General features: G+C 62.0%; 13 protein-coding genes across 13 annotated transcripts; 8 read left to right on the top strand and 5 right to left on the bottom strand.

Annotated features, from left to right (window-relative positions):
• Positions 1-201: 201 nt before the first annotated feature.
• Positions 202-1230, top strand: OSTLU_35082 (predicted protein; the record flags this gene model as incomplete). Its single annotated transcript, XM_001419687.1, has 1 exon — positions 202-1230. The coding sequence occupies one exon, from the start codon at positions 202-204 to the stop codon at positions 1228-1230; it is 1029 nt and encodes a 342-aa protein (XP_001419724.1).
• A 152-nt stretch (positions 1231-1382) lies between these two features.
• OSTLU_34724 (predicted protein) lies at positions 1383-2747 on the bottom strand (the record flags this gene model as incomplete). Its single annotated transcript, XM_001419464.1, has 1 exon — positions 1383-2747. One exon carries the CDS (start codon positions 2745-2747, stop codon positions 1383-1385), a length of 1365 nt encoding a protein of 454 aa, XP_001419501.1.
• Positions 2748-2863: 116 nt separating this feature from the next.
• On the top strand, positions 2864-4074 carry OSTLU_25015 (predicted protein; the record flags this gene model as incomplete). The annotated part of the gene is made up of 1 exon (XM_001419686.1): positions 2864-4074. One exon carries the CDS (start codon positions 2864-2866, stop codon positions 4046-4048), a length of 1185 nt encoding a protein of 394 aa, XP_001419723.1. The 3' UTR covers positions 4049-4074.
• Positions 4075-4550: 476 nt separating this feature from the next.
• On the top strand, positions 4551-5985 carry CGS1 (cystathione gamma synthase; the record flags this gene model as incomplete). The annotated part of the gene is made up of 2 exons (XM_001419685.1): positions 4551-4704; positions 4838-5985. 2 exons carry the CDS (start codon positions 4551-4553, stop codon positions 5983-5985), a joined length of 1302 nt encoding a protein of 433 aa, XP_001419722.1.
• A 166-nt stretch (positions 5986-6151) lies between these two features.
• HDS (4-hydroxy-3-methylbut-2-en-1-yl diphosphate synthase, putative chloroplast precursor (1-hydroxy-2-methyl-2-(E)-butenyl 4-diphosphate synthase) (ISPG)) lies at positions 6152-8194 on the bottom strand (the record flags this gene model as incomplete). Its single annotated transcript, XM_001419463.1, has 1 exon — positions 6152-8194. The coding sequence occupies one exon, from the start codon at positions 8192-8194 to the stop codon at positions 6152-6154; it is 2043 nt and encodes a 680-aa protein (XP_001419500.1).
• A 620-nt stretch (positions 8195-8814) lies between these two features.
• Positions 8815-8985, top strand: OSTLU_33388 (predicted protein; the record flags this gene model as incomplete). Its single annotated transcript, XM_001419684.1, has 1 exon — positions 8815-8985. The coding sequence occupies one exon, from the start codon at positions 8815-8817 to the stop codon at positions 8983-8985; it is 171 nt and encodes a 56-aa protein (XP_001419721.1).
• A 272-nt stretch (positions 8986-9257) lies between these two features.
• On the bottom strand, positions 9258-10415 carry OSTLU_33387 (BASS family transporter: sodium ion/bile acid; the record flags this gene model as incomplete). Its single annotated transcript, XM_001419462.1, has 1 exon — positions 9258-10415. One exon carries the CDS (start codon positions 10413-10415, stop codon positions 9258-9260), a length of 1158 nt encoding a protein of 385 aa, XP_001419499.1.
• A 405-nt stretch (positions 10416-10820) lies between these two features.
• On the top strand, positions 10821-12998 carry MIF2 (mitochondrial translation initiation factor 2; the record flags this gene model as incomplete). Its single annotated transcript, XM_001419683.1, has 1 exon — positions 10821-12998. The coding sequence occupies one exon, from the start codon at positions 10821-10823 to the stop codon at positions 12870-12872; it is 2052 nt and encodes a 683-aa protein (XP_001419720.1). The 3' UTR covers positions 12873-12998.
• Positions 12923-13243, bottom strand: OSTLU_34652 (predicted protein; the record flags this gene model as incomplete). The annotated part of the gene is made up of 1 exon (XM_001419461.1): positions 12923-13243. One exon carries the CDS (start codon positions 13241-13243, stop codon positions 12923-12925), a length of 321 nt encoding a protein of 106 aa, XP_001419498.1.
• A 923-nt stretch (positions 13244-14166) lies between these two features.
• Positions 14167-14559, top strand: OSTLU_33384 (predicted protein; the record flags this gene model as incomplete). Its single annotated transcript, XM_001419682.1, has 1 exon — positions 14167-14559. One exon carries the CDS (start codon positions 14167-14169, stop codon positions 14557-14559), a length of 393 nt encoding a protein of 130 aa, XP_001419719.1.
• An 82-nt stretch (positions 14560-14641) lies between these two features.
• Positions 14642-15298, bottom strand: OSTLU_16685 (predicted protein; the record flags this gene model as incomplete). The annotated part of the gene is made up of 1 exon (XM_001419460.1): positions 14642-15298. The coding sequence occupies one exon, from the start codon at positions 15296-15298 to the stop codon at positions 14642-14644; it is 657 nt and encodes a 218-aa protein (XP_001419497.1).
• A 240-nt stretch (positions 15299-15538) lies between these two features.
• Positions 15539-16988, top strand: OSTLU_33382 (predicted protein). The gene has a single exon (XM_001419681.1). The coding sequence runs from the start codon at positions 15576-15578 to the stop codon at positions 16962-16964; it is 1389 nt and encodes a 462-aa protein (XP_001419718.1). The 5' UTR covers positions 15539-15575; the 3' UTR covers positions 16965-16988.
• A 238-nt stretch (positions 16989-17226) lies between these two features.
• OSTLU_10590 (predicted protein) lies at positions 17227-17658 on the top strand (the record flags this gene model as incomplete). The annotated part of the gene is made up of 1 exon (XM_001419680.1): positions 17227-17658. A coding segment is annotated over one exon (432 nt), but the record flags the coding sequence as incomplete, so codon positions are not given.
• Between the last annotated feature and the right edge of the window lie 949 nt (positions 17659-18607).

The raw sequence follows: 18607 nt of genomic DNA, 5'->3' as shown, positions 1-18607 counted from the left end.
TCAGTGCGTTCTTAACGCTATCTCTATCGTTTATCATTCACCGAACCCTACGCCCGAACGCCCTCGCCGCGGGCGCGATTTCAAATTCCGCGACGCCGCGCGCGAGATGCGCGGCGGGCGTTCGCGGGTGCGCGCGCGTCACACGACGCCGACGACTGACGGACGGACGGACGCACGGACGCGATGGTTGCGGATACGACCATGGTCGACGCGGAAGCGACGCGTCCGCAGCGCGCCGAGGCGCACGCGCCGTGGGTGGAGAAATACCGCCCTCGCGTCGTCAAGGATGTGGCGAGCCAGGAGCAAATCGTGGGGGTGCTGGAAAACGCGCTGAAGACGGGGAACATGCCCCACTGCCTGTTCTACGGACCGCCGGGAACTGGGAAAACCACCACCGCGCTGGCGATCGCGAAGGAGTTGTACGGACCGGAGCTGTATAAGCAAAGGGTGAAGGAGTTGAACGCGTCGGACGAGAGAGGCATCAGCGTGGTCCGCAACAAGATCAAAACCTTTGCCTCGCAAGCCGTCGGTGCGCCCGCGCCGGGATACCCGTCTCCGCCGTATAAGATATTAATCTTGGACGAAGCGGACGCCATGACGGGCGACGCGCAATCGGCGCTGCGAAGGATGATGGAGACGTATTCAAAAGTCACTCGGTTCTTTCTGTTGTGCAACTACGTGACGAAAATCATCGATCCGATCGCGAGTCGATGCGCAAAGTTTAGATTCTCACCGCTCGCTCAGGAAACTATGGGTGCGCGATTGAAGTTCATCGGCGAACAAGAAGGTTTGGAGATGAGTGACGACGTGTTCGCGATGTGTTCAAAGCACTCGGGAGGAGACATGCGCAAGGCGATTACGTTGTTGCAAAGCGCAGCGCGTTTGTTCGCGGGGAAGATTAGTGGTGCGAGCATCGTTGAAGTGGCGGGGCACATTCCAGATGAAAAAATCAAAAAGATGTATGATCTGTGCCGTGAAGGCAAGTTTGAAGAGGCGCAGGCGCACATGGAGGACATTTTGCGCGACGGTTTTTCAGGACTCAAAATTCTCGATCAGTACTCTGACTACGTCCTGGAGGCAGATTGCTCGGACGAGGTCAAGGCGGAGATCTTCATCAAACTCGGTGAAGTAGACAGGTTTTTGGCACAAGGAGCGGATGAGGGAATGCAGTTGGCCACGTTGGTGAGCACGTCCATCAAGGCGCTGGCAAAGATGGCGTCCGCGGCGTAATAGACTCGAGAGCTCGGCGGTTTGAATATTAGTAAAGATATTAGTAAACGATTATGCAAGCGAATTCGATGCAAATACTGCACACATAAAGAAAATAAAGAAATCATGGCGCGCGCTTTCGTTTTCATAACATTCATGCTTCCTATCACGAGCTACGTCCAATACAATCCGAAACCCAAATTCACTGGCTTTGATTCCACCATCCACGGCGCTTGATTCAAAGCAAACAACGACGTTCCTTCTTTGGCACGTTCGAACAACGCATCCCGATCGCTGATGGCTTCCACTTCTTCAGGATACCAAACCCCAGGAGCACATTCACCATTCAACATCGCCGTTGCAAAAGACGCCGTGCACGTGCCGACGCACTCGCTTAAACGCGGATGCGTATACAAACCCACAGACTGCTTGCCGTCCTTCAGTTTGACGTCCACGCGGATGGATGTAGTTTCTCCAACGATCGCATCCACCGAGCGCACGATCGGGGCGGAGAAGTTCGCCAATCCTTTCATTGCGTCTTGATTTTCCAAGAGCGACTTTGGAACTAAATTCGCTATTGCCACCATGGCCCCGTTCCAAATCCCTGGCGACGTACCGAATCGAGCCTTCACGGTGCGCGCACCGAAAATTTCACGTGTCGATGCAACTTCGGGCAAGTTGTACAGGAACACCTCGCGTCGGCCCACGCCCTTGCCGAAATCGACGACTTTGCGTTGCGAAGCTGGTTTCTCGACGATGCGCTGACCGTCTTCCCAACACACGACATCTTCGCCACAGAGCAAATAGCTCGTGGCTAAAATCGTCGTCCCGACCCCACCCGACCCCGCAGTGAAGTAGTTGTAAAGCACGTACTCCACCTCGGGTTCTTTGCCTTCGTTTTCTTCAGTCGCGCGAAACTCCGCCTTCATCGACTCCACGATGTCTCGCGCCATAAGGTTTGACACCCCGGGATAGATGCCCGCGCACGTGATCGCGGCCACACCCGCGGCTTTCGCCTTTTCGCTCAATTTCTTTGCCTCGGCGCCGTACGACGCGTCGTCACAGACGTCTAAATACTTGACCCCGCTCTCCAGCGCCGCCTCGAGCGCGGCGCAACTCTTTCGTCTCTGAAACGGTCCCGCGGTGTTGATCACCAAGTCAGCGCCTTGAATCGCTCGCGTCACGCTCGCCTTATCGCACACGTCCACCTCAACGAACGACGCGTTCGCCAACCCTCGATGTCGCGCCTTGGCCTCCGCGTCTCGCTCTCTCGACCGTCCGCCGAGCGTCACCTCCACCCCGCCGTTCGCGCCTCGCACCAGCGCCGCCGCCGTCGCGCTCCCGACGCGTCCGGTGCCGCCGAGGACGACCACTTTCGTCGTCGTCGTCGTCGTCGTCGTCGTCGTCCGCTCGCTGGCCTCGTTCGCGTCCTCGCTCGCTCGCGCCCGCACCGCGCGGTGACGTCGCCGGTGTCGCGTCGTCGTCGTCGTCGTCGCGTTCGCCGCGCGAGCGCGCCCGCGCCCGCGCGTCGTCGTCATCGCGCGCATCGCCCCCGTCGTCGTCGTCGCGCGTCGTCGTCGTCGCGCGCGTCGCGCAGTGCGGGCGGCGGCGACGCGGCGCGTCACATCGCGACGACGACGCGACGACGACGGCGATGGAGGACGCCCCGCTGTTGACGCGCGACGGCGACGGGGATCGACGACACCGCTCGTCGCGCGCGCGCGCGTCCACGTCGGTGTTTCGACCGACGTTCGCGCTGGGCGTGACGCTCGCGTGCGCGTGCGCGCTGGCGAAGACGAATGGTGTTGGACGAACGATCGCGCGCGACTGGATGTCTGGAGACGACGCGCGCGAACGCGCGAGCGCGAATGAACGAGGGAAAATGAGCGCGTTCGGGAGCGCGGCCGCGTTGGCGACGAGCGGAGACGGGACGACGCCGTTCGCGGTGGTGAGCGACCCGTTCGTCACGGGCGGCGGCGACGACGACGGAGCGAGCGAGGAGTATTCTTTAGTGCGGAAATCGCAAATGTCGTCGAGTGGAGACATAGAGGTGAATCACAGAGAAGATGTCGAGATGATACCACGCGCGGCGGCGACGATGGTGCACTTGACGTTGCTCACGGCGTGCGCGCAACTCGGGTCGTTGACGTTTGCGCCGGGAGCGTGGGAGGACGTCGTCGGCGCTCGGGTGACGACAAAGTCGATGTCGAACGACTTTTTATTCTCCCAAGCGCAGGAAATGACGCAAACAAGGTGTGGAACGTTTGAAGTGGACGTCATGCTCGGTGCAGGGGAGCAGTTTGGATTTTATTTGTACCCGCTCGACAACACGAGCGACGAGGCGACGGTGTCCGACATCGGTTGCTTGCACAGGGGGGGCGGGCGATGTCCGAAATTTGCGACTCCATCGGCTCTCGAAGGCATGGAGGTTTGTACCTCTGTCATCGAGGAGGGCGATGACATCTTTTACAACCGCGTATTCGATGGGAAGACGTTCACGTACGTCTACGGTTCGTGCGACGAGGGATGCGCGCTGAAAGCGCCGAGCGGGTGTCCGGCGTCCCACATGCCCGAAGTCACCACTTTAGACACCGGAGTGTGCACCGATCCCGCACACGCCGGTATTTACAACGCCCTGTGCGCGCAGAGCTGCGGTGCGGGCACCACGGACTGCGACGCGTCGTGTCGAGCGGCGTCCGACGCCGGCGTCTCCCTCTCGTGCGTTCCCGGCGCGCGCGGCGCCGACGCGTGTCGATGCGCCCACGTCGCCGCCAACGCGACGACCGAGTGCACCGTTCCCGGATACGACTGCTGCACGTGCGAGAGCATCATCGTGTGATCACATTCATAGACCCGTAGTTCCTTCGACCCTCACCGCCGCGCGTTCGGCTTCGCCGCGCCCTCGAATCGTTCGTCCGTCGATCGATCGTTCGATCGTTCGTTCGTTCGATCGATCGATCGATCGATCGATCGGTCGTTCGAGATCGACCGCGCGTCACGCGTTTCGGCCTTCATGGCGAATCGTTCGCGCTTTATGCGCGTCGCGCGCGGATTTTTTTTTATCCTCGATCCTCGATCCTCGGCCGCCCGCCGCGTCGCGTCGCGCCCGCACATCGAGGTCGAGTCCGGGACGACGCGCGCGGTGCGTCCGTCGAGCGACGCGACGCGACGCGACGCGCGACGCGCGACGCGCGCGGGACGACGCCGACGCGTCGCGGGCGCGCGAGACGACGCGACGACGCGACGACGCGCGAGGGCCAGCCGAGGCGCGAGAGGTTCGACGCGATCGAGCCGAGCGAGGACTGACGACGACGACGACGACGACGGGATTCGAGCGTAGGATGAGCGCGGCGATGAGCGCGAAGGCGCGAACGGTGGTGAAGCTGAGCGCGACGACGCGGAAGAGCCGAGGAGGGACGGGACGACGAGGCGCGACGACGCGCGCGGCGAACGGCGAGAAACCTTGGGGCGACTCGACGCAGTGCGTGCAAAACGGTGCGTCGAACGACGAGGAGCGACGCGCGATGGACGCGCGATGGTGCATAAAAATGTGATGCGCGAGTGAGGAGACGCGAGGGGGGAGACGCGCGGACTGACGGTGATGATCGCGGTTGTTACTTTGACGCAGGCGAACGCAAGGAGGGGCGACCGAGGGTATCCGACTCGTTGACGACCCCGATCGTGTGCACGTCGACGTACCACTTCAAGGACACGGAAGAGTTGATCGCGTATCAAGAGGGACGATATGGGAGCTTTGAGTACGGTCGATACGGGAATCCGACGACCAAGGCGTGCGAAGAGAAGATTCGCCAACTCGAGGGCGGAGAAGACGCTCTGTTGAGCGCGTCCGGCATGTGCACGGCGACGACTATGCTGCTCGCGCTCGTCCCAGCCGGTGGACACATTGTCACCACCACGGACTGCTACAGACGCACTCGACAATTCATTCAAACTTTCTTGCCGAAGATGGGCATCACGTCCACGGTGCTCGATCCGTCCGATTACGACGGCTTGGAAAAGGCGCTCAAGGAGAACAAGTGCTCGCTGTACTTTTCCGAATCACCAACGAACCCGTACCTTCGTTGCGTCGATATCGAACGAATCGTGAACCTGTGCAAGCCCACGGGTTGCCTCGTGTGCATCGATGGTACTTTTGCCACGCCGTGCAACTCTCGCGCGCTCGACTTTGGCGCCGACTTGGTGATTCACAGCGCGTCGAAATTCATGGGCGGGCACAACGACGTTCTCGCCGGTGTCATCGTCGGTAAGAAGGAAGCAGTCGCCGCGTGCAGACAATTTCATAATATTTTGGGTGGTGTCATCGATCCTCACGCTGCTTACTTGGTTCTTCGAGGTTTGAAGACCTTGTCGCTTCGAGTCGAGCGCCACAACGACAGCGCGATGAGACTGGCTCAATACCTCGAGAAGCATCCAAAGATTGACAAAGTGCACTATCCGGGATTACCGAGCCACTGCGACCACGAAGTTGCGAAAAAATACATGAAAGGTTTCGGTGGGGTGGTATCTTTCGAGGTCAAGGGTGATCTTTGGGCGACTGCAAAGTTTATCGATAGTTGCGAGCTTCCGTACATCGCGCCGTCTCTCGGTGGCGTGGAGTCGCTGATTGAACAACCGACTGTCGTTTCTTATTGGGATCAGGGTCCTGAAAAGCGCGCTGAGATTGGCATTAAGGATAACCTCGTTCGATTTTCGACTGGGATTGAGGATTACGTCGACATCGAAGCGGATATTGCTCAAGCCCTGGAGAAAATTTAATAAGCGTGCGGTGCATTGCATGTCGTTTTCGAAAGAATGAGCGACGAAGCTCAATTAAACTCCCGTCCCACGTATTGTAACTAAGAAAATCAGAAAGAATTAGAGAAAAGAATCTGAAGAATCAATCGACTTAGTATTAAACATCATGCGAGCTACGAGTGCGACATCACGCGGCGACGGCTTCCTCGACTTCTTTTTCGATCCAGCGGTCGTTGTCCTTGATGAGTTGAATGAGTTCATCACACGCAGTTTCCATCGCGATACCTCGCTTGACGACTTCCTTACCGACGTACAAGTCAATCTTACCCGGAGCACCACCAACATAACCGAAATCCGCATCCGCCATCTCACCCGGACCGTTGACGATGCAACCCATAACGGCGATGGCGACGCCAGGCAAGTGTCCAGTCTTCTCTTGGATTTGCGCCGTGACTTCTTGCAAGTCGAAGAGGGTGCGTCCGCACGACGGGCAAGAGACGTACTCCGTCTTCGTGTTACGCATACGAGAGCCTTGGAGCAAACCGAACGAGGTCGTACGAAGGAAGTCCAATGAGACATCCTTGTCGGAGCCGGCGTATTGGATCAACACGCCGTCGCCAAAGCCGTCGACGAGCAAACCACCGACTTGGGAGCCGGATTGAATGACGATGTCCGACTTGTCGCCGGTCGGCATGTACATGTGATGAATGACCGGCATCTTCGCACCGACTTGCGCCATCACTTCGGCGATGCGGCGAGAAGAGTGGAGACGAGACTCGCCATCCTTCGTCTTGATGAGCACCATGACGGCGTCAGACGCTGCGACAGCCTTGAGTTGTTCGACGGTCTCGAAGCCGTTCAACGTGACAGCCTTTCGCGCGGCACCGGCCGGCAACGGAGCACCGACTTCGTCGGCGCTGACGAGGGCGATGGCGTTCTCCAACGGCGTCGCTCGGAGAAGGTCAGCCGGCACGACAACGCCGCAGCCGATTTCTTGGAGGCGACGGATAGATCGGAGCGCCTTCTCTTCGGACGCGGCGGGAACTTCGCTGAGCAAGATGGAATCACAGGTGGCGATATCACGAAGCGGCATACCGACCGCAAGCTTGGCGCCCAATTCGCGGTAGAAGCCATCTTCCGACGCGAGTTGCGCCGTGGTGACGGCGGCGAGCACAGAGCCGTCGCGGTGGAGAATGTTCCGGAAATCAATCGCATCAGAGTCCTTTTGTTCGGGCAAATCACCAGTTCTGCGCGTGAAGGTCTTGAAGTCACGGACAGAGTCCTCGAATTGCTCGACACCGATGTTTTCGGCGCACGCCTTCATACCGAGGTTGGCCAAGCGCGTGCACGGCTCGATTTCGAGCTCGGATGCTTCGGTGAGAGACACGCGAATGGTGTCTCCGAGACCGTCAAGTAAGAGAGCACCGATACCGATGGAAGACTTCATGCGACCGTCTTCGCCTTCGCCGGCTTCGGTGACGCCGAGGTGAAGCGGGTAGTCCCAGCCGAGCTTGTACATCTCGTGGGACAACAGGCGATACGCTTGCACCATGACGAGAGGGTTAGACGCCTTCATGGAGAAGACAAAGTTGTGGTAATCGTGCTTGCGGCAAATGCGCGCGAATTCGAACGCAGATTCCACCATCCCCATCGGCGTGTCACCAAAGCGCGACAACGTGCGCGCGGACAAAGAACCGTGGTTCGTACCGATGCGCATCGCCACGCCTCGCTCCTTGCACTTCAACACGAGCGGCGTGAAGATTTCTTCAATCTCCGCGAGTTCGGCGTTGTACTCTTCATCCGTTTCGTACAGGATGTTTTCAAACGTCTTACGACCATCCGCAAAGTTACCGGGGTTCACGCGAATCTTATCGAAGCATTCAGCCACCATCATCGCCACCTTCGGCGCGAAGTGGATATCCGCGATGAGCGGCGTATCGTATCCCTTCGCCACGAGCGTCTCCTTGATGATCTTGCACGCCTTCGCCTCTTGCATCCCCTGAACCGTGATCCGCACCATCTCCGCACCGGCATCGGCGCATCGAATCACCTCCGCCACCGTCTTCTCGACGTCTCTCGTGTCGCTCGTCGTCATCGTCTGCTTCACGATTGGGTGCTCCGAGCCAATCTTCACGTTGCCCACGTGCACCGTGCGCGTCTTCCTTCGCACCGTCTCCGCGTGATTCACGCAGTACTTCCCCGTCGGCATCAGCACGCCTCGTTCGTCCATCGCGTACTCCTGCGACACCGCGCCCGCGGCGACGCGCACCGCCCCCCGCGCGATCGCCCTCGAGGTCTTCGCCCCGCGCGTGGCGCCGCGCGTCCCGATCGCGCGTCGCCGCGGCGCCAGCGCGCTCGACGCGTCCATCGCCCGCATCGTCGATCGACGCGCGCGAGAGCTTCGCCTTCGCGCGCGACGGCTCGGATCGTCCGCCCGCGAGTGCCGCGCGGCGATCCCGCGCGCGTCGCCGCGGCGCACGCACACGCGCGCGCGCCTCCCTTTTGGATAAAACGACAAAACGACGCGACGCGGCGGACGACGATCGAAGCGCGCGCGCGCGGCGATGGGCTAGGTTTTACGTTCGTCCGGGGGCGGCGATCGACGAGTCCTGACCCTTCGATCGGGGGGGGGTGGTTTTTTTTTATTTTTTTAGCGCGCGCGCACGCGACGGCGCGGTGATGGCGCTCGCGAGGGCGATCGTGCGGAAGAAGGCGACGTCGGGCGCGGCGTCGACGCGGCGTCGACGCGAATGAATGAGCACGCATGCGTGCGCGCCACGCCGCCACCGCGGCGCACGCACACGCGCGCGCGCTCGGCGAGACGCGATGGCGATCACGATCGGGGCTCCGATGACGTTCACCGTGAAGGCGGCGCGACACGTGCGGAAGAAGGCGACGAAGGGACACACCGACACGCGACCGAAGAAGCATCGACCGAGCGACCGAAACCGCAAGGCGGTGGAGTACCCGACGGTGGATCCGGCGACGGCGCCGGCGGTGATGACGGTCGTGTCCAAGTGAACGCACCGAAGAAGAGGGACGCGCGCGAGGCGCGGGGAGCGCTCGACGGCGGTTCGAGCGCGGAGGCGGACGAATTAGTAGGTTGTGATTCTTCGCGAGGGACGACGTAGGGTTTCGTCGCCGGGCGCGCGCGCGCTCGGCGGCTTGTCAATACGATGGGCTCGCTTTTAATTTATCGACGACGTCGACGCGCGTCGAACGCGCGTCGCGTCGCGATGCACGCACTAATCGCTAATCGCTCGCTATTTGACTCGCTAAGTCGCTAGGAAGATTCATTCGCGCCGCTTCTCGTACCGCGCCAGAGGGCGCGCGAGGAGCGAGCTCGCGAATATTTGAAGGGGGTGGTAAATCACCAAGGGAAGCACATAAGACGCGAGATTGGGATCGCCCTCGAACGTGGTCGATATCAAAGGCAAGCCGAACGCTAAGGTTTTGTGCGAACCCATGTATAGGGCGCAGACGACGTCCTCGCGCGAGAAGGCGCCGACGCGAGACGCCGCCAAAAAAATCGATCCCTTGTGCAAGAGCATGAACACCAACAAGACGCTCACTAAGTGTGCGCTTGAGTTGAAATCTAACATCCCCGCCTCGCTTTGTTCCGCTGTGACGAAGGTTTTGGCGATGATGGCGAGCAAAATGGCATCGCCGAGCAGTTTGCTCGGCTCCTTCAAGCCGCCCTCGGCGGCGGACGCCACGCCCGGGATCAAACGCAAGCTCATACCGAGAGCGACGGGTAAAAATGCTTGAACGAGCAGCTTCGAACTCGATGCGATCGGATCCACCGAGCTGTCGGCGCCGAGATAGAAATGTATCAACGCAGGGGTCAAGAAAATACCCGCGAGGTTCGCCGCCATGGAATTCAGCAAGGCGGCTTCGACGTTCCCGTTCGCCGACCGCGTGAACGCCACGCCGGAACCTACTGTCGTGGGCAAGCACGCCAACACGAATAAACCATCGACCACGTTCTCGCTCAACCACCCCGATTCAATCAAAACCGGCGCGGCTGCGGCTATGACGATCGTCGGAAAGACGAAGATGAACGCCTGCGTAAACGCGTTGAGCGACACGTCGCTCGCGGCTTCCTTCAACGCTCTCACCGGTAATCCAACGCCCGCGATGAAGAATAAGGCTGCGATGGCATACTTTTCCAACCCTCCCGACCCCCACGACCCTCCCGCCGCACCACCGAACGACTCCACGACGTCGCGAAACTCTGGCGACGCGCTCGCGCACGCCGCCGCCCCCACGCCCGCGAAGAAAAAGTTCTCTCGCAACCACGCCTTCACCGCCCGAACGCCGTCGTCGCTCCCGCGCGCGTCCGAGGTATCGTCCTCGCCGTCCGGATCGTCCTCGCTCGCCCTCGAGCGCGCGTCGACGCGTCTTCGGTGTCGGCCTTCGCGCGGTGTCGACACCGAACGCCCGCGCCGCATCGCCGCCGCCGACACTCGTCGACGCCTCGCGTCCGGCGTCGCGCGCGCGCTCCATCGACGCGCGCGCGCGCTCGTCGACGCGCTCGCGCTCGACGTCGTCGCGAGCGCGCGCGCCGTCATCGCCGCGGTGTGTCGCGCGCGCCGTCGACGATGATTCGTCGCGCGGCGTCGCGCGCGTCGACGAGCGCCCGCGCCGCGACGCGCGCGCTGTCGACGATGACCCCGAGCGTCGACGATCGCGCGCGCGCGCGCTCGGACGCGCGAGACGCGCCGCATTCCGCGAACGCGCGCGCGATTGGTGCGCTCGCGGCGGCTCGCGCGCGGACGACGACGACGTCGCGCGCGGACGGCGATCGTCCGTCGTCGCGCGCGCGCAGATCGTTCGGGACGTCGTCGATGATGACGATGGCGAAGGGTCGGGACGGGACGGGCGCGACGAGCGCGACGGCGAGAGAGAAGCCGCGCGTCGGGTACAAGGGAAAGAAACTCACCGCTGACGAGGAGGAGGACGACGGCGACGGGAAGCGATCGAAGAAGACGAAGGAAAAGATTTCTAAATATAGGAAATTTAGCGTGGCTGGGAAAGGGACGGTGCGGGCGAAGAGGAAGGACGCCGCCGGGGAGAACGCGAGGGAGGCTCGGTCGCTCGAGAGTCCGCGCGCGGGCGGCGCCGCGGAGATCGCGGAGGGAACGACTTTGGTAGAGTTGGCGAGGGTATTGGAGATGGAAACTCGGGATTTAGAAACTGTGCTAGCGAACTTGGGTGAGTCCTTGGCGTCGAGCGAGGATGCGGTGCCGACGGACGTGATGGAGTTGGTCGGGTTGGAACTGAACGTGGACATCTCCGTCTCTCCGGATCCGAACGCGGACGCGACAGAGGTTGTGCGGCGACGAGGCGTAGTGGCGGTCATGGGACACGTCGATCATGGGAAAACGACGCTGCTGGATTCGTTGCGCAAGACATCCGTGGCCGCGGGCGAGGCGGGAGGAATCACGCAACACATAGGCGCCTTCGTCGTCGAGCTTCCAGGCGGACACGGATCGCTGACATTTCTCGATACTCCCGGTCACGCCGCGTTTAGTGCGATGCGACAGCGTGGAGCGACGGCAACGGATGTTGCCGTACTTGTTGTCGCCGCGGATGATGGGGTAATGCCACAAACGCGAGAGGCAGCGGCGCACATACAGGCGGCGGGGGTGCCGATGGTCGTCGCGCTTACGAAGATTGATAGAGAAAATGCCGATCCACGACGAGTGAAGAGTGAGATCGGGAGCATGGGCATAGAATTAGAAGAATTCGGGGGTAAAGTGCAGTGTGTTCCCATTTCAGCCATCACAGGTGAGGGATTGGCAGAATTGGAAGAGTGTCTCGTCCTCGAGGCGGATGCGCTCGAGTTAAAGGCGTCTCTCTCGGGCAAAGTTAATGGTGTTGTTTTAGAGGCAAAGTTAGATAAAGGGCAAGGTCCGACAGCTACTGGATTACTGCGCTCTGGTACGCTCAAAGTCGGTTCGTATGTGGTCGTGGGTAATCAGTATGGCAAAGTTCGAAGCTTGCGCAACGCCAAAGCCGAGCAAATCTCGCACGTTGGTCCGGCTGAACCTTTCGAGCTCGTCGGTTTGAAAGGGGTTCCTTCGGCCGGTGATAGCATCACGATGGTTGAATCCGAGTCTAGAGCGAAGAGAATAAGCGAAGCACGAGAAGAACGCGAAGCGCGGATGAAAGGTGAAGACGAGGAGGCGGCGCCAGCGAATCAGTCTGAAATTGATCCCGAAGAGCGAGGACATTTAAACGTCATCATCAAGGCTGACGTTCAAGGAACGGCAGAAGCTGTGCGCGACGCTCTTTTAGGGCTCGCATCTGAAGCCGTTGGATTGAAGGTCGTGTTCATGGGCGTTGGCGCCATCACGGAAAGCGATATAAGCTTGAGCGCTGCCATCGGCGCTCCGGTCCTGGGATTCAACGTGCGCGAGCCGCCCAACTCGCTCGCGAAATTAGCCAAGCAGAAAGGTGTGCGCATCGTTCGACACCGAGTTATTTACCACTTACTCGACGAAGTGGGAGAGATGCTCACCGGCTTAGCGCCCATGGAGGAGCACGAACAAATCGAGGGTGAGGCGAACGTCGTGCAGATATTCGACATGTCCGGCGCGAAAGGCAACAACGCGACCATCGTCGCCGGCTGCGTCGTCGGCCAAGGAGCGATGAAAGCGGGTGAGAAATTTAGGTTGATTCGCGACGGAGTGTGCATCCACGAAGAGCTACTCGACTGTTCTTCCATGCGCCGCCACCGGCTCGAAGTCGACGCCGTCGGCAAAGGTAGCGACTGCGGTATCGCTCTCGCAGACGTCGTCGACATCCGAATGGGGGACGTCATTCAGTGCGTATCGCTCGTTCGCCGCCCTTTACGTTCAGTCAAGGTTGAATCCGGCGGCGCGCGCGTGGTGAAGGGAGATTAAGGATGTTTCTACTTTGCTACGATGCGATAAAAAAAATGCGTTCCAAACGCTTACTTCCCGAGCGAGCACTTCGTCTCAAACGCCTCTTGTTCCCGCCGACACTTTTCAAAGTTATTGCTCCTGTAATCTAAGCACTCCGCGTACGCGTTCAATTCATCCCCACACGTCGCCTTCAAGTCCCTGAGCACCTCCACCAGACACCCCGTCATCGCCGCGCCCTGTCGCAGGCACTTTTCCGGGTCTTGATCGCCCTTCTTGCACTTCAAGAACGCGCTCGTCTTCTCCGCGCATCGCGTTTGCAGGTGTTTGTGCACCGCGAACAGCATCGCCGACGCCGGCACGGCGCTCGCGCGCGCCTCTTCATCGCTCATCGTCACCGCGCGCGTTCGAGCGCGAGGTTTCCGTCGCGATTTCGGATTCGCGATTCGCGCGTCGCGCGTCGCGCGTCGACGACGACGGTCTCGTTCGCGCGGTCGATTCCGCGTCGACGTCGACGTCGTTCCGCGCTCGACCGCGCGTCCGCGTCCGCGGCGCTCGCGAGCGAGGCGAGGCTGGATGTGTCGCGTCGCGCGGTCGACCGCGCGCGTCGTCGACCGATGCGATCGCCGCGCGCTCAGAGCGCGCGGCGATCCGACGCGTCGTCGCGCGATCGAGGTGAGTAAAATACACGCGCGCCTAACGCCTGCGGCTACCGGCCTACGTCGCCGTCGCCGTCGCCGCGAGCGCCTCGAGCGCGCGCTCGCTCTCGGTGCGCTCGAGCGTCGCGCGCGGCGTCGTCGCGCGCCGCGCGCCGCTCGATCCGCGCCTCGACGCCCGCGCGGACGCCGCGACGGCGTCCGCGAACGCGCGCCGCTCGCTCGCGCCGAGCGCGACCGGGACGGCGACGCGCGTCGTCGCGTCGTCGCGTCGCCGCGCGTCGCCGTCGAGCGCGGCGTCGCCGTCGAGCGCGAGCGCGGCGTCGTCCTCGGGCGACGCGATCGGCGCGAGCGCGTAGGCGCCGTCGCGAAGCACGCGCAGGGATTCGCTCGCGCGGCGACGCGCGCTCGCGCTCGCGCTCGCGCTCGCGCGCGCGTCGGACGTCGTCGTCATCGCCGCGCGCGCGAGTGACGATTCGGGACGACGACCGCGAGCGCGCGCGCGAGCGGCGCGGATGACGCCGTCGCGCGCGCTGCGCCTGCCGAAGACGTCCGCTCGCGGCGCCGCGCGCGAGCTCGCGGTGTGGACGTTCGCGGACGTCGCGAACGCCGAGGAGGTGCGCGCGGCGGTGCGCGACGGGACGCTCGAGTGCGCGGTGATGGACGCGCGCGCGATCGCGAGCCTGGCGTGCGTGGAGTTGGCGGCGTACAAGGCGGCGCTCGCGTGCGAGCGAGGGGCGATGGTGACGCGCGCGGTGCACAGCGAGCTGGTGTTTTGTCTGTCGCCGACGCGGCACATCAGCGAGGCGTTTCGACGCTTCGGCGGCGACGAGAACACGAGGGCGTTGATCGTGTGTAAGTTCGACGCGAACGACGAAGATTTAGAGCGCGTGCGAAGCGTGGTGAAGGGAGAGCTCGTGGCGTTCGACGCGCGGCCGGCGGTGGACGAGGCGGCGTTGAAGAAGTGGTACAAGGTGCACGAGAATGAGCTCGAGATCGGTAGTTTAGCGGACGCCGTGCTGAGCCGTATAGCGATCAGGGACGTGGCGTAGCGCGCGTGATGAAATATGCGTGACGCGTGCTTCGGTGTATGATAAAATAAATCTCTAAAACTAACGATTCGTCTGCGCTTACTCACGACGACTTGACGCAGTGCGCGATGAAGTTGATTTGCGTGTCGGAAGATAACGACCATTTGTTTCGCAACGGGTCGTAGACCATCCCCGCGAGCTCGACCATCTCACAATTCGCGTGACCCGCCATCATCGCAATCTCTCCAGGGGTGAGAAACTTTGAGAACTGATGTGTTCCCGGCGGCACGAGGCCGAGCACGCGTTCCGCCGCCAAGATGGCGAACGCGAACGATCTCGCCGTACGATTGATCGTGCTCACGAACAACGCGCCTTTCGGTTTCACTAATTTCGCAATCGATTTCGTGAACTCCAACGGATCGGTGACGTGCTCGATGACCTCCAAACTCGTCACGCAGTCAAACGTTTCGCCGCGTTCGACGAGTTCCTCCGCCGTCACCGCCTCGTACTTCAAATTCTTCACTAAATCCGGATCCAACTCCGCGTGCGCGCGCGCGATCGCTATGTTAGCCGCACCCGCATCAATAGCCGTCACTTGCGCTCCCAATCGAGCCAAACTCTCCGCCAATATCCCCCCCCCGCAGCCGACGTCTAAAATTTTCAACCCGCGCAGCGCCGCCCCCGGCCCGTTCCCGCCCAGCACATCGCCGTACTGTCCGACCAGGCCGTCCCGTATGAACCGCACCCGCACCGGATTCATCGCGTGCAGCGCCGCGAACGGGCCCTCGCCTTCGTTCCACCACAGCGCGGCGTCCGCTTCAAACTTTGCCTTTTCCCTCGCGTCCACTTGTCCCGGCAACTTTCCCGCGTCATCCTTCACCGCCGACGTCTCGTGACGTCGCACTCGCGTCGCGCGCGACGCATCGATCGCCGCGGCGCTCGTCGACGCTCTCGCGGTCGTCGCGCATCGCGCCACGAGGCGTCGAAGCGTCATTGAGTGCCGCGCCGTTCGTCCCGCGCGTCGCGCGCGCGCGCCGATGGCGTGGGGTAAAAGCGCGCCCGAGGGCGATCGACCGTCCTGGCTCGCGCGCATCGAAGCGAACGACGCCGCGCTTCGATCGGTGCACGTGCTGCGCGTGCGCGCGTTCGACGAAGCGACGCAAATCGCCACGGCGAAGGCGCTCGAGGAGAATGAACACGTGCGAGAGTTTTACGCCTCGGGGCATCGCGTGAGCGCGCCCGCGGCGCGCGCGTGGGCGGCGTGCTTGGCGATAAATACGTCCATCAAGTCGATGTGCGTGGGAGACGAAACGTTCGGGGACGATGGGGACGACGGGACGGAGAGCGCGCTGGAGACGACGCTGCGGGGCGCGGCGCACGGAGCGGCGCTGGAGAGGCTCGATTTAGAGTATAAAGGCGTGCGAGACGAGCACGGACGGGCGTTGGGGAAGTGCATGGCGCAGTGCGCGATGCGCGAGCTGCGGTTGGGGAGGAATGAGAAATTGGGCGCGGTGGGATACGCGGCGACGTTTAACGGAGCGAGCGAGGGAGCGACGCTCGAGACGCTCGATTTGACGGATAACGCGCTCGATACCGCCAGCGCGAGCGCACTGGGGGAGTTCTTGAAGTCACCGTGCCCGTTGAAGCGACTGGGTTTGACGAGATGCGCCATCGGAGCGGAAGGGTTGCGCGCCGTGGGCGCGGGTTTGGCGTCGCGAGCGAGCGTGGAGGCGCTAGAGATGAACGGCGTGAAGCTCGGTAAAGGGGGCGCTCACGCGTGCTTCGGCGATGGCCTGTTCACGATTGGAACGCAAAAATTAAGCATCACCGCGGTTGAGTTCGTGCAGTGCGAGATCGAGGACGCGAAAGACGTCGAGGCGCTCGACAGCTTCCTCGCCGCGTGTCCAAATTTGGTGAGTGCGAATTTACGAGGCAACGCGTTCGGTGACGCTGGATTAGCCACGCTCGCGAAGGGTGCGTTCGGGACTCGAGTGCCAGAATCACTTGATCTCGGAGCGTGCGCGATCACCGTCGACGCGGCCGACTCATTGGGGTTTGTGCTGAAGGCTTCAAAGTCTCTCGCGCTCTTCGACAACGCCGGACTCGGCGACGCCGGAGTCGCAAAAATTTTCGGCGCCGGCCAAGGATCTTCTCTCACGCTCCTCGACCTCGGTGCCGTGGGTTTAACCGTCGAAGGCCTCCGCGCGGTCGTCAAAGCGTTCGAAAACCCTCAGACTTTCTCTGATTTACGAACGCTCGTCGTCGGTGGCAATCCCGGCGCCCAAGACGACGAGTGGGAGCGACTCGTCAACAATCTGCGAGCCATCCGCCCCGAGCTCGACGTCGCTTGGCGCGCCGCGGACGGCGGCGACGACTCTAAGCTCACGCGCGACGCCACGGGACGCGTAATTTCGGTCGACAACTAGACATTTAGATTTTGAAACCATCCGCCGCGAGGCGTCGGCGCTCGCGCGCGTAGACTTTGTTCTCATTCCTCAGCGCGTCTTCAAATCGTCGTCGTCCGAATCACGCGCGCGCGCGTTCGCACGACAGTGCGTGATCCAACGTCCACGTCCCTAAGCGGTGCGCGGCGCGCATCACAGTCTCCTCGCGCGGCGACGGGTGATATTTCGACGCCAATCGTCCCGGTGAATCCCTAAGCCAACGCGAGGCGCGATGTCGTTTCGACGACGATTGAAAGGGAAACAGCCGCCCGAGGGGTTCGATATGATCGAACACGCGATCGAGGATTTCGAGAATCAGATGAAGGACGCGGTGAACGAGGAGCACGAGGGGAAGAGGAAGAATGAGTTGTCGTGGCGAATTCACAGGATTCACTGGGAGAAGAATCGCTTCGTATTCGATTTGATGTACAAGCGCAAAGCGTTGAAGCGCGAGCTGTACGATTACTTGTGCCGCGAGAAAATCGCTGATCAGGCGCTGATTTCAAAATGGCGCAAACCAGGGTACGAGAATTTGTGTTCGCTCTTGTCGATTCAAAAGTCGGCGACGAATTTCGGCACGGCGAGCATCTGTCGCGTGCCGATGGCGTCGAGAGCGCCGCAACAGCGCTTGACGCCGAACGTGAAGACGGGATGCATCTCGTGTTGTTCCGGGGACGGTATCATGGGCGGTCCAATCTGGTGGAACACACCGATCACCGAGGACGTGGAGAAGAAGGCGACCAAGAAGCGCAAATCCGCCGAGTCAGAGGCGGAGGAGGACCCGGACGTGGCGAAGCGCATCGCCGCGTTGAAGCGAGAGATGACGGGCGGTGGCGCCGCGGTCGAGGCGCACGACGGGTTGGATTGACCCAACGTCGCGGTCGAGCAGTCGCAATCAGTAGAAACATTTTAGCGCAGACCAAACTTTTAGCACGAGGAATCGAAACCGTCGCGTTCGAAAGCGCCCGCTCCGGCGCACTCCGCGACGCGCGGAATCGCCATGCGCGGCGCGGCGCGAGGCGTGCTCAGAGGCGACGCATTTTTCGCCGCCATCGAGCCCTACCGCGCCATCTTCGCCGTGGCGCTGCCGCCGGATTTCGCCGGCGCCGCGCGCGCGACGCCCCCTGGGACAGCGCGCGACGAGACGACGACGACGACGACGCGCGACGACGCGGCGTGCGCCAAGTGCTGGGGCGTGAGCGCGTCGAACGCGTACTTAAATCTCGCGAGCGCGCGAGGCGTGGTGATGATACGCGGCGATTCGCGCGCGTCGCCGCCGACGACGGCGCTGGCGCGCGCGCTGCTGGGCGGACGCGGAGACGCCGGGACGATTCCGGGAGGCGTCTTACTCACGCCCACCGTGCACGAAGACGCGCGTAAAGTGAGCGTTGAGGATGCAGAATTCATAGCGCAGGCTCTGCGAGCGCACGACGCGCGATTGCGGGACGTACCGTTCGGATGGTGGGACGGCCCGCTCGCCGAGTCGTGGCGCGCGCCGCCGGAGGACGACGACGAGACGGAGCGCGCCAAGCCGGCGGCGGCGAAAGTCGCCCGCGCGCGACTCGCGAGCTTTCTAGAGCAAACCCAGGGCGCGTTGAACACGTTCGGATGAGCGCTTCGCCCGC

The sequence above is a fragment of the Ostreococcus lucimarinus genome, chromosome 9 (genome assembly GCF_000092065.1).
Source record: "Ostreococcus lucimarinus CCE9901 chromosome 9, complete sequence".
Lineage (NCBI taxonomy): Eukaryota > Viridiplantae > Chlorophyta > Mamiellophyceae > Mamiellales > Bathycoccaceae > Ostreococcus > Ostreococcus sp. 'lucimarinus'.
This window is presented reverse-complemented; position numbering and strand designations above follow the sequence as displayed.